Genomic DNA, 13,262 nt, shown 5'->3' on the forward strand with positions numbered 1-13,262 from the left:
TTTCAGTGTAAAATGGCCACCTGTGCTGTATCTGAAATTTTCTCAAATAAATAGATAATCTTCATGCCCTACTTTCAAAAAAAGCAAATGTCTAAATGCACTGCAGTCAGCTTGAAACACATATTTATTAAGGTCAATGAACCATTCAGGTTCTTCCAAGGAACATTTGAAATTTTATATCAGATCGGTAGAATATCAGTTATCAGTATTAGTAAATTTTGTATCAGTGTTTTATTGGTATCAGCCAAACTATCTTATCAGCCCATCCCTAAATTATATTCCAACATATATAGTTTTGATAACAAGTGAAGTGAGATGTTGACCTTTGCATTTTTTCTCACAAGGGATTGCACTTACCTCATATGCTTCGTCTGGCACTTCTGCAACTGCACAACATAGAGTTCTCAGTCCTTCTGTTGCAAACTCTTCTAAATGCCTCAGCGTTACGTCACGAAACTGTTGACTAGGACCTAAGCGTTCATATATCACTGTATCTGCACCTTTACAATATAACTTTATTTTTCCATCACTCGTCCGTACTATCACTGACATTCTTTTTCGGTCACTCGTAAACTCTATCACATTCAAAATTTCATACTGCTCCTTTACACCTAGCGCATCTAAAGTCACTGATTCAGGAGTCCTTGTTTCAAAAATATACCCTAGTTTTTTTGCACCATACACTAAAGCTTGTTCATCTGAAAAATGAAAGTACATTGATGTTATAAAATTTGTCAACACGCAATACAATGACAAATTAGAAAAGTAAATATATATTAAAAACTGCAGCTTTTGAATCTGTTTCTGAGTGTGGTCTTTGATAACTTTATGAGTTAAATCACTGTCAAGGTGCAGAGACCTTTTCCAACATTTGGACAAATTTTGATGCATTCATTAAATGTAATGTAGAATAAATCTCACACACTATGAATTAAAGTACTTATATTTGTTGGCAAGGACATAAGTTTTGCACATATTTCGCACATGGAAGAAGTTATACACATGCTACACAGTACACATATTTGCAAATAATGTGGTGTAATGTGTTAAGTACAGCCATGGACACTTCTGGGTTGTAACTACCCCATTGACTTTCAATGACATCATTACAACCCAAAAGTGTCCATGACTGTACAAAGGATTGTCACGATTTCAACAGATGATTTGCCTACTATGCATATTGTTAGAAGCAGAAACACAATTCACGTACGAAGAGACAATTATTTCTCTTGTAGTCTACAGTTATGACAAGCATAAAAACACAAGTTTTTTGTTGTGATGTTTCAGGAGAACACATGGTCCCTTCATCAGACATTTATTTTTAGTTTGATTAAAGATACAGTTATAACAATGGTTAAAAATTTTTAACAAAGGAGAATCAGTTATACAATGTTGTCAATGTTACAGTGTAGCAACTTAACTGTGAAATAAGCAGTCTGTTTTATTATCAGATTTATTACTATTATATCAGATAAAAAAATATCTGAAATAGTAATAAAAAGAGACTGCTTATTTATATTTTTTATCTGAAATAATAAAACAGACTGCTTATTTCACAGTTAAGTTGCTATATTACAACAATGTAACATTGACAACATCCATTGCATATGATTCTTTTTCTTAATTGGTAAAAGAGAGATGCAATGCATATACACAAGGAAGAAGAAAAAAAGAAATAAAGAAGAAAAAAAAAGAGACAACTGTGTCATTTTTGGTGAACTGCATATATCAGGGATGTGGGAAATATACATATCACTACTTCTTTCACCATTCCTGATCCATGCATCTCATACAAGATAGCGGGAGAGATAAAAATCTGAAGAAAGAAGGAAGGAGAAAAAAATATTATAACATGTAAGGTAAAGTTCCCTGTGCATATAGCACCATGCCATGAAGGCACATTTTAGGGGATGTGGAGGTAGGGCCCCACACATTCTCGATCTCTGTCATTTTGGAGGTGATGTGATCAGCACCACACTCCGGCGACCTTTACCCCCCAGGGTTGCTCCCAGGTACCCATTGATTTGAGGCTGGATGAGCCCCAGAGCCGCTTTATGCAGGGACAGGGCAGGAAAAATTCTGACAGATCACCGACCCAGGGAATCGATCCTGGGTCTCACGCATGGTTCAATGCTAATATTCCTTTGGAACTAGTTTTCTACACATCCCAAACCAGAGATAATTTTCAGAAAAATGTTGGATTATTACACAGTTCTGAGCCAATAAAGCTTATATGTTCTCACATTTCAACCCTTTGATCCGACACCCTACTGACTAGACCACCATGGCTTCTATTATTATAACATATAATGGGTTTAAGGGTTTAGTTTGTTCATTGCTTACACAACATCTATTGTGGTTCCCATGTCAACCCATCTGTTTAATGTCTCTTGACAAAGAGATGCCTTTTTTCTAACATAAAAGTTACGAAAATATAACAGCTGTGTTGCAGAATGAACATTATTCATCTATAATTCATTCACAAAATGACCACTGTGGTAAAACAGATAGTTGCAGTTGCAAAGATTCCCTTTGATGTACTGTAGCTGTCATGATAAAGGTAAAGACTTTACCTGCATATTGTAACAACCCATTATAGGGAGGTAGGGGTTTCAAACATTCACGATCTTGGCCATTGTGAAAGTGATGTGATCAGCACCATGCTCCAGCTCTCTACCCTGCCCTTCTATTAAGTGCAGATCTGCCTAATGTACATGTATATATACAGACTGATATATTCTAAGACAATGAAATCAAAATTAACTATCCAAAATACAACCTGGGGAAGCTGCATGATATATTATTTCCTCTTCTATCTCCTCTTCTGTGTGACGCTGATGCCTCTCTGGAATCACTGTATGGCAGACTGCCATTAGGCGAAGGAATTCACGTATGTAGGCACCTGATTGCTGAGTTTTTATATTCTGCAAGGAAAATGATAAAAATAATAGCCACAAGTTACGTAAAATATATAATATGTACATCATAAATTCCACCCTAACTTGATTAGAACAACTAATGAAGATTTTCGTAAAATAGTGAAAATAATAGAAAGACACTAGTTTGTATTTAAAAAGTTTGGGACCAATTATTTAGTAAATAGTAATAATTGCCCAATTGTGGTACATTGGTAAAATTGCTAATAATTTAATTGATCCAATATTTAAAAAATTACTCACTAATGCTATTTTAGTTATTTCTTTATACATTTAATTTTATTCTTTAACATTTTCACTGGAGGTTCAGTTTAAAGTGGGATACAAATCATTGTGCAATGTGCCTCCACATTTAGTTGGCGACTGAACACACGACCTCCTGATTACAAGCCAGCAGAATTACCACCAAATCATTGAGGGGGTCCACAATATATTTCAATTGATTTTAAAACAAAAATATAATATCTCATCCTTCTTTCCATAAATTATAACTTACACACAACTTTCTAAAAGCTACATCTACTGTACATACGAAAGAAAAAAATGTTGTCAAGTTCTCAACATAAAATTAACACTTACCTTCATAATAGCTGAATTTTGTAGACTCTCTTCAAGTTCATATATTGTTCCTGCTATCGAACATTTTTTGAAATCCATAACATTTCTCGTAAGGGTGCCAGTTTTATCTGAGAAAATATACTTTATCTGTGCAAAGAAAGAGAAGAAAACATTTCAAAACTTTTTAATTGTCAATTCTGTGACTGAAATAATAAATAATAAAAAAAAATATGCTGTGAATTATTTCACCAACATGAAATCAATATTAACTCCTATTGGATACACTTCCTAAATACAATACTTTTGATGCATAAAATTATAACCAGTATTTGATTTGAATGAATTTTGTATATGTTCCCCAATTTAATCTTCAACAAAATAAATTTTACAGACATGAAAGAAAAAAAACATTTCTGGTGTTCAGAAGTTAGTATTTCACAAGATTATTGTTAACCTCCATTTCAACGACGATTATCTCAGATATTTGACAAGAAGATTTACCATGTACACTGTGGGGGTTTATTTTGAATGTGAATGAAGCTTACCTGGCCTAGCTCCTCATTCAAATTTGATGTCCGAGCCATGGCAGGTGTATCAGTCTCTTCATGATACATATCAATATCCATGTTGATAAAAATAGCCTGGAAATACATTATACATAAAAAGCTACTCAAGCTTCTTGCTAATAACAATAATAATTACACAACTTATATTTGATTAACGCAAGTAGTTTTGCTCACATAAAATCAGAAAAATAGAAAATAAAAGTCTCGTAAGTTGTTACTGAACTTTCAATTTTGTTATTTGTTCATATTAAAGACATGCAGAAAATAGTTGATACTGTGTTTAATACAATTTCTGCACGTGAGAAACATTGGATGTCAACATGACTATTCACGCCGAGTACATGATCCATCTGCTCCACTAAATACATTTCATGCTCATTTCATGCTCAGAAGTATAATGATTGCTCTAACCAATATTTAGCAAAAATAACATTAAAAAATTAACATGCATTTACCAATCAAGATGTAATACTATCTCCCTCTATATAAAAATGAATGTATGTGTGTGTGTGTGTGGTGTGTGTGTATGTTTGTTTGTTCCGGCATAACTCTCGAATGCCTGGAGCAATTTCAACCGAACTTGGTACACATATCACTTGCAATCTGGAAAGAATACTTTGGGGGTAAGACACCCCTGGCACCCCTAGGGGTGGGGTGAGAAGGGGTGACATGTAAAAATAATCGAAAACCACCGATATTAAATTCCGCACAGACATCCGTGACTTTATGCAATCTGCACAATGATAGTGTTTCTGGGGTTGTCTAACATTCAGGCTGTGTTGCGAAAACGACAGATATTAGTGTGGAATCCATAGTTTTCGGAGTCCCTAAGATAATTGGTGACATTCACGATCACAATTAAAATTTGTTACATTTTACACTATAGTTAGAATTCATTATTTTCCTGCCTAATACAAGATTGGGATATAGCTAGTTATAAATAACATTATTTATGTATAATCTTAATACAGAGAGCACAGAAAATGTTTCAGGTTCATGCTCATATAATATAAACAATACTATAATGAAAAGTCTTTTCCACTTTGTATGGTGAACTAAAGTGAAATATTTTCTGTGCTGTGTTCATTAAAATTATATAAATAATATATGACTCAATTTAAATTCTAGAATAAAGTGGAAAAAACTTATCAATATAGAATTGTTCATATATTACAATAATAAGTAAGGTAAATGCACCAGTGTTCCGACCGCTTAGTGATGAAAATCACTGTTTTTATTTTGTATGTTGGACATTTAAATTACCTTACTGAAAAATAAAATTCCATCATAGAAATCAAACCTTCATTTAACATTTTTGCAAGTTGTGGCCATAACTTTGCCCTCGCTTTCCCCCTGGACCCTTAACCATTGACATCATGTTTAAATACCTTCGGGGTTGACCAAGAAATCGTACTTAAATTCCGTAGTACAGCAGTTTGGAGTGCAAAAATAAATTAAAATAAATTGCCTACATAAAAGTTGAAAATGTTGTTTTCTAAGTTTTCCATAAAAACCAAACTTCAGATCAAAGGGTTGAAATGTGAGAATATATAAGCTTTATTGGCTCAGAACTGTGTAATAATCCAATATTTTTCTGAAAATTATCTCTGGTTTGGGATGTGTAGAAAACTAGTTTCAAAGGAATATTAGCATTGAACATCAAATTCCACGAAAAATCGAGTTTTGATCCTAGTGTCGAAATAACAGATTATATGCATTTTGAGAGGCTACATATGCAAAAAAAACTCGAAAATGACTTATAAATTTAAATTGGTAACTATACTGGGAAAAATGCAAAATTTTGATGCCATAATGGCAGCTGAGGAGAGCGGCATACGATAAAGAAATGTTTTTTTTCCTTACTCCACTCAAACACATTGAGTGGCACCACACTGAAGGAATTTCAAACATCACATATCTGGACTTTGTTTTAGAATGAATACAAGTGACATCTATGAGCTACACACTGAACTAAGTGTATTTCTATCAAGCAGTTTAGCATTGAGAGCTGAGCTTGTCATATGACTTGTGTGTCGTAACAGGTTCATGCAAGTCCTGCTCGTCATATGACGCGAATGGGTTAATTGTCAGATGTTACTTAAAATGTTGCCTTTTACTCATTCTTACATTTAGAATTTAAAATTTTCAAAAAAATGCAGTGGTTGAGCAGTTATAGCCTTTTATCTTCATTTTATCCCATAGCAACAAAGGGAAACAAAGGGCTTCTTCAAATGGCGCTTGTTAATAATAGCAACAATGGATATATTGTTTTGTAATTTGAGTATGCCAACCTTCATATGTATACTAAAGACTCGTGTACTTTCGACGTGGCCTTTGGCCACATCCTGTATGCTCACATGCTTGACCTTCTTCGGTCACGTTGTGGGCATAATCATATTATAGATGGGGTAAAATGTCTGCACGTTGTATTGGATGAAGTGTATAAGTTTGCTAATTTGAAAAGTTTAGAAAGTAACTTTATGTGTGTATGGGCTCTAATAAGGTACAAATATTCAAAACTGTCTATTTTCTTAATAATAAAGTGTGTAAGCAATAACCGTTTCAAGATAGTTAGTTAGATCTCTTGCATAAACAAATTCAATAGCGACATTAAATTGGAAAAGCAATATTTACATCTCTTGTCATTTTCACATTTGTAAACGTAATAGAAAAATAATTGTTTTCCGTCATTCCCCTCAAATTCCTACCTCTCCACTGTAATAAATTCTGACGCTCATGTTTTGAAATACGAAAAGTCTAGCATAATTCCCTTACAGTAGTTTTCGGTGTGAAAATAAACGTTCTTTAAGTTCCCTAGCAACATCAGTTTCCATGGACAAAAACAAGCACGGCAAGCTCTAAGGAATTGTATGTCATTATACCCCCTAAACATTTAGTTAAAACAAGCACGATGTAGATATTTACGCATTGAGTATAACAATATATACGTAATTGTATCTGGGCTGAATCTTCTTCTTAAGTAGATGTCACCCTTGTTTGAGGCACCTTTTCAAAACCAGGAGTTCATTAATCTGTGTGCTATTGATCTGTGAGAAATATAATGTATCTCGACAATTAAGAATTGAAGGAAACAATGTGTGCAAAAGAAATGCCCGTGGCAACGGTTGCTAAGGACGTGAAAAAAAGGGCATTTTCACCCTTAAAAAAGGGCCGATTGAGCGATTTTTTAATTTTCCCGACCTTTTGTGACAATTTCATGGGGGGGTCGTAATCGTGCATTTTTTGCCTACGGGTCTTCCTTCATGGAGAACATTTATGTCAGTGAATCAGTCAGTCAGTCAGCGGTGGGTTTGGGGCTATATATATATTGGATAAAGAAAACAAACTGAAATATCATGTTGTTTTTTTTTTTAAATGGCACGTTAATTGCTGTTGTGCACTGCTGGTTGAAATATCAATCATCCGGACGCTAAAGGCTTTAGCTTCCACAATACACTCGATGTCCTTAAAATTTACCAAAGGAACGTTTTCTCATTTTCTGTAGACTCAGTTTTTGACATGTAGTTAAGTACCTGGAGTCGATAAACAACATCTAAACACGTTCACCAAACTTCGACAGGTGATGCACTAGTAATCAACAAACATCTAAACACGTTCACCAATCTTCTACAGGTGATGCACTAGTAATCAACTGTGGGTGGTCGAACACTGGATCCGAGTGTCATAGGAAGTTGAATTTTAGACCTGACTCATTTTCACTCCATATACTGGTCATTGTTAATGTGAACTAATTTTATTTAGCATGTCCAGTATTCAACATGGGTGTCAAACTTTGGAGCAATCATAATATGTGTATCCCAATGTTCGACATAGGGATAATAAACTAGTTAGTCAGTCTTTGATTTTAAACTCTCAAAAATATAAAAGTACCTGCAAGCACATTATGTTGAAGCAATGGTGAAAACAACTAAACAGAAAAAAAAAGAATTAGTCAAATAAGTTACACTTGCCTCTAATAAAATTGACAAGAAAACAAGTCCAAATTTGCACTACCAACATGTTATCTAGATAACAAACAACACTCTTCTTGTAGAACCGGCTATTGTTCACATGACAGAAGTCAGGATTTCTACAGTGTTTTTAAAAATTACTGGTACATTGTTGAGCACTGGGGCATTTACCTTACTACAAACATGTTCTTGAATTTATCCAATGGATTCTTGATTCTAATGTAAGAACTCAAAAGTTACTACCAAAAATCCAAGAGTGTAGAAAAAGACAAATATACAAGAAAAAATATACACTACCAAATATTTCTAAAATCACTACTTTGACTGGCATGTCTAAAATTCAAAGTTAAGATTTCTAAGTATGAAGTGGAAGTTTTCTGATTTAAATTTAAAATTTTAAAATGCTTACTGCTCAATGCTTACCTCAATGGATTGATAAGACTTCAGCTTAACTTAAGAACTCCAATACATTCATTGTATCATAATGAAACACACATCTAAAGCCAAAAGGGAAAGTATCTCTAAGGGAAATATAAATTTGAAAGAATTTGCAAAAATATAATTTATGGTAAGTAAAATGTCAACTTCAGAATTAACATCCACACTCTCTTTCATACATAACTTTAAGGGACGGGCATTTTGACCATGAAACTATAATAATAGCTTCTGCTACATTCTTACCTGAATAAACCTCACTACTTCTAAAGTAACTTGTAGAGATATAGGAATGAGGTTGTTGTATAAAATTATGAACGTAAGAAGATTATATCCAAAGTTTGCACTGGTTAAATCTGCAATGGAAAAGGTTATTTTTATATGGTACTCATGAAAATTTACATAATAATTTATGAATTGACTTACAAACTTAAAAGTCATATCCCGTTAGTATGTTGCCAATTGTGAAATGTGTTTGTTATCCCTATTGCATTACAACAAATTCCAGATAATTTGAAACATCATTATCTCAAGAAAGAACCTGGACTGAAATGTAGCAAGTTACAAAAATATTCTCCAACAGTAATATAGCTTTCTGACTTACTACTTCCTTTCTTCGCACTGTATAATTAGAGTGCAGATTTTATCTTGTTTATTCCTTTCTATTTAAGCATAGGCTTTAATGTAGTTTCATGTTGTTTTGAGGTAGATAATTAATATTTACTACATACAAATGCCTCTTTTCTTTTCTCACTTTCATTTGCTTCTTTGGTTCTCTTCACACATTACACTGTAGAAGGTAATATCTTTCCTTCTTCTTTCATGAATTTCATCTAACCAGCATTTAAGTTCAGATTAGCCATGAATAACAGAAAAGCATTGCAAAAATAAGAAAAATACAATAGGATACAAAAATTTCAAATAAATAAGCATGCCTCTGACAAGTTCATGTCCACTGCCTAATTTGGCACTTCTTTATTTTATGGTGCCTATTTTACAGGCTTTTAGCACCTACAATCTTCAGGCTACTTAACAGACATTCATACTTCACTTTTAATGAATTCTCAACTAAAAAAAATACCCCAAACTTATCATGAAAAACGTCACTACATGTGTTTAAGAATATTTCTCTGAGAAGGCAATTTTCCTTAAAAGTTTTCTCAAATATTCCTGTGATTTTCCTTCTCTTCAAATGAAAGTTGTATTTTCTTAATGCAAAAAGCTGACCTCCACGGGGGAGGGATGATGATCACAGCATGCTACGATGCCCAGGGGTCCCAGGATTGAATCCCAGCCTGGGCATGGATGTTATTTGTGAGTTTCCCTAAAAGAATTGCATCATATCATCACTCATCCAAATCGTCACGATTAGCCAAAAGTGACAGAAAAGCAATGCTAAATAAAAAAATGAAATCAAATTTAATGAATTATTGTGATGCTCAAAATGTAGGACATTTAAGATTTTTGCAAATTTCTCCCAGACTTTGGACTCCAGACTAGAATGTAGGACATGTTAAGTTGCCCTGCATATCCCTTGTCACCTGGGTGTAACACAGGCTGTGCCATTGTTCTACAATGCACATTCTCTTTCAAATTCTAGATTGGTGTGTGTAATTTCTGCTGAATTGGTTACCTGCCATGTTGCTGTGAAATTTTTGAGAGATGAAAATGCCTTGCCGCTCATTAATTTACAAACTAACTTACTTTACTCTACATCACATCAAAAAGTACATCAAACACATAAAATACAATGAATCTCAAATCCATACACAAGCACACTTGAACACACAATACACATGAAGAGAACATATCTTACCATCCAGTCCTAAGTACCAGTTATTTGTAATGTTTGTGGTACTGAAGAGTTCATTAAAAATGGCACTTATAAGACATAATATAATGAGGATGAAAAATAACATTAAAATCTGAATATTTGTTGCCTTGTCTACAGTTGATCTTTTTAAAGGAGCTGATGTGGAATTTTTCATAAGCTTCGTTTCATGACCAGTGTACACAACAAAACCAAACACCCAAGTTGTGTTTCTTAATTTTGCCCCTCGAAGAAGAATCTGATCTGGTCCAAGAGGCAATGGCCTGCAATAAGATAACAAAATCAGAACATATTTCTACTATTAGTATATATTTTAGGAATAGATAAAAAATTCCTTCACACACCAAAAGATACACAAAATTAGTGTGATACTGATATTGTGCTGTTATGATATGAAATGGTTCATTTCATAATTAATGAGCATAACCAGCTGACTACAAAAGATTTTGCCATTTAGACATTTTACAAAATTAAGACTTATGAATTTCACCTTCATAATGATAAAAATAATAACAAAATAACAGAATTTTGCCAATTAACTGATATGCCAATATGTCTCAAATTGACTTAGACTGATGGAGTACTACTGATTATGGATGGTTAATAAACCGAACTAACCGATCTCTAACTACGCACTGGTAGTTCAATCAATAGTATATATATACGGGAAAAATATAAATACAAAAGAACAGCACCGATATTTCTCAGCTGAAGAAAAAAAGAGGCTGCAAAATGAGAAATTTATTATACAAAAAGCATGTTTAGGCCTTACGATGTGCCAGGTCTAGTCACAGGATGATGTCAAAAAGGGCACAGACTACAAATTACCACCAATGTCGGAATGAACCAGTATTCTGTGGTTGCGAGTGAGGGGTGTTTTTTCCAAGGTGAGGGGAAATGTATTTTTTAAGGAAGAACTATCGAGAGTCTGCTTTGTCATTGTGATTTATTATTGTGGTTATACCAAATGAGAAATCTATTGTGATTACGTTACTATTAATAATGGATGGTATTTTATTAAAAAGAAAATAGTAAATTTTTCTACTAAGTGTTATCTTCCAGTAAGTGGTAAGGTAGTTGTGCCAAAATCAGTATAGAAATATTGTTTCTATGTACAGCATATAATTCCTGTTGGAAGCTCTTGAGTGGACATTTTGAATTGGATCGTGCCTGTTGTCGAGTTGGCCTTGTTGACTAGTTGTTGAGTCTAATGTTTATGTATTTCCTTCTCTGCGTTTGAATGTTGTTTGTTGATTATAGCTTATATTTTTCATGATAACAGCCAGTGTGGTATATTTTATTAGCGTAGGTTGCAAAGGAGAGGAGAATTGTAAGGTGGCGGATTTGCTCCCGGTATTTTTTTACTTCATAATGAAGTTTATGGAAATGAAAAGTGCCTTTTGCAGTGATGGTAAGAGATCTGATTGAAATGATAGGTCAAATTTTGTAGCGGTATGGAAATTGGTTAACCTATTTGAATTTAAAGCTGTATGTGGAGCTGTTTATATATGCAGTTATTATCTGATTGTGGAACTAATTTATTAGGGCAACAACATAATTCCTGTTTGTCAAATTGCATTTATGTGAAGAGAATTTATAGTTACTGCGCTCCTCTTTTTTTGGAATGCATTACTTTTTTTAAAATAAATGTAATAACATGAACAATACAAGACAGAATTATGTATTTCATTCTTGACTATTTACATAAATATATAAATCTTATCAGCAATCTTATCAATAAACCAAAACACTATACAATATTCACTAACAACAATAAAGTACTAACTATTTCAATCTTGCTAGTTTCATGTTGTATTTCTGCCTAAGCACAATGATGATTACGAATGGCAATTTGAGGAAATTGACGAGTAGAGAGATTCGCAAAGAAGCACCCATGACCCGGACAATACTAACCTGGAACCTTCGGTAGCAAGAAAGTGAGACCACCATTCAAGGAACTGATTAATTATATCAAAAGAAACACTAAGAATAGACTGCAAATCTAGAACTATATGATCAACACTCAGCAACTAACTTCTCTTGCGTTACATTCTATTGAGCACCAAGAACTGAACTTTGAATTTAAAGAAAGAAATAAAGAAAAAAAGAGAATGTGAAAATTGTTTGCTTTACAGCAACTCCATAAAAAATTTGAGAAAAGAAAGAAGCAAGCCAAACTGGAAATTGGAGACGACGTGAGCTACGAAAAGAGACATTAAATATTGGAACACTGAGAGAAGAGGAATCGACTTCTTTGGAATGAGCAAAACGAAATGGAAAGGAAGAGGAGAAATTAAATTGAGGAAAGACTATAAACTGTACTGGGAAGGTACTGAAGAAAGTGGGGTTGGATTTGTAGTCAGAAGTGGAATAAGTGAGGAAGTAGAAAGGGCAAATGACAGAATAATAAAACTAAAAATGAATGTAAGAGGGAAAGTAATAGAAATAATTCAAGTGTATGCCCCACAAACAGGATGTACAAGGGAGGAGAAAGAAGAATTTGTGATAAGTAATTTTAATGCACAAGTGAAAAGAGAGAGGAACCAGGGTATATGGAAATACTTGGAGCAGATCGATGGGGACAGAAGAATGTGGAGGGAAGGAGGCTACTGGACTTTGTAAGAGAAACGGACTGTTAGTAGGTAATAGCTGGTTTAAGAAGAAATATTACAGCCATAAAATTACAAGATACATTTGGAATAATGAACAAAAGTCTGTAATAGAATATATATTGGTAAACAAGGAAGTAAAGAAGATAATGAACAACATCAGAGTAATACCCAGTGAGAACTTAGTGACCACAAGCTACTAGTAGTACATATGAGGAAAATAAAAGATAGAAGGTAGGAACAAGAGAGAAGGATAAGAAGGACAAGAGTATGGAAATTGAAGGACAAGATGATGAAAGAGAAATATCAAATGTGAACTAAAGTGCCAAGAGATGAACCCAAAGGAGTAGAAACAG

At 33.7% G+C, this 13,262-nt stretch overlaps 1 protein-coding gene across 19 annotated transcripts in view; it reads right to left on the reverse strand.

Moving 5' to 3' along the window:
• ATP8A (ATPase phospholipid transporting 8A1) overlaps positions 1 to 13,262 on the reverse strand; it is a 293,688-nt gene that overhangs the window by 43,143 nt on the left and 237,283 nt on the right. For all 19 annotated transcript variants that reach the window (XM_083119296.1, XM_083119290.1, XM_083119287.1 and 16 more), the window contains 6 exons: positions 10,283 to 10,560; positions 8,713 to 8,822; positions 4,040 to 4,135; positions 3,516 to 3,641; positions 2,780 to 2,924; positions 358 to 698 (listed from right to left, as the gene is read on the reverse strand). In XM_083119296.1, coding sequence (XP_082975422.1) covers positions 358 to 698; positions 2,780 to 2,924; positions 3,516 to 3,641; positions 4,040 to 4,135; positions 8,713 to 8,822; positions 10,283 to 10,560 — 1,096 coding nt within the window. The remainder of the gene's footprint in view (positions 1 to 357; positions 699 to 2,779; positions 2,925 to 3,515; positions 3,642 to 4,039; positions 4,136 to 8,712; positions 8,823 to 10,282; positions 10,561 to 13,262) is intronic.

This window comes from Lepisma saccharinum, chromosome 3 (genome assembly GCF_977018435.1).
Source record: "Lepisma saccharinum chromosome 3, izLepSacc3.1, whole genome shotgun sequence".
Taxonomy (NCBI): Eukaryota; Metazoa; Arthropoda; class Insecta; order Zygentoma; family Lepismatidae; genus Lepisma; species Lepisma saccharinum.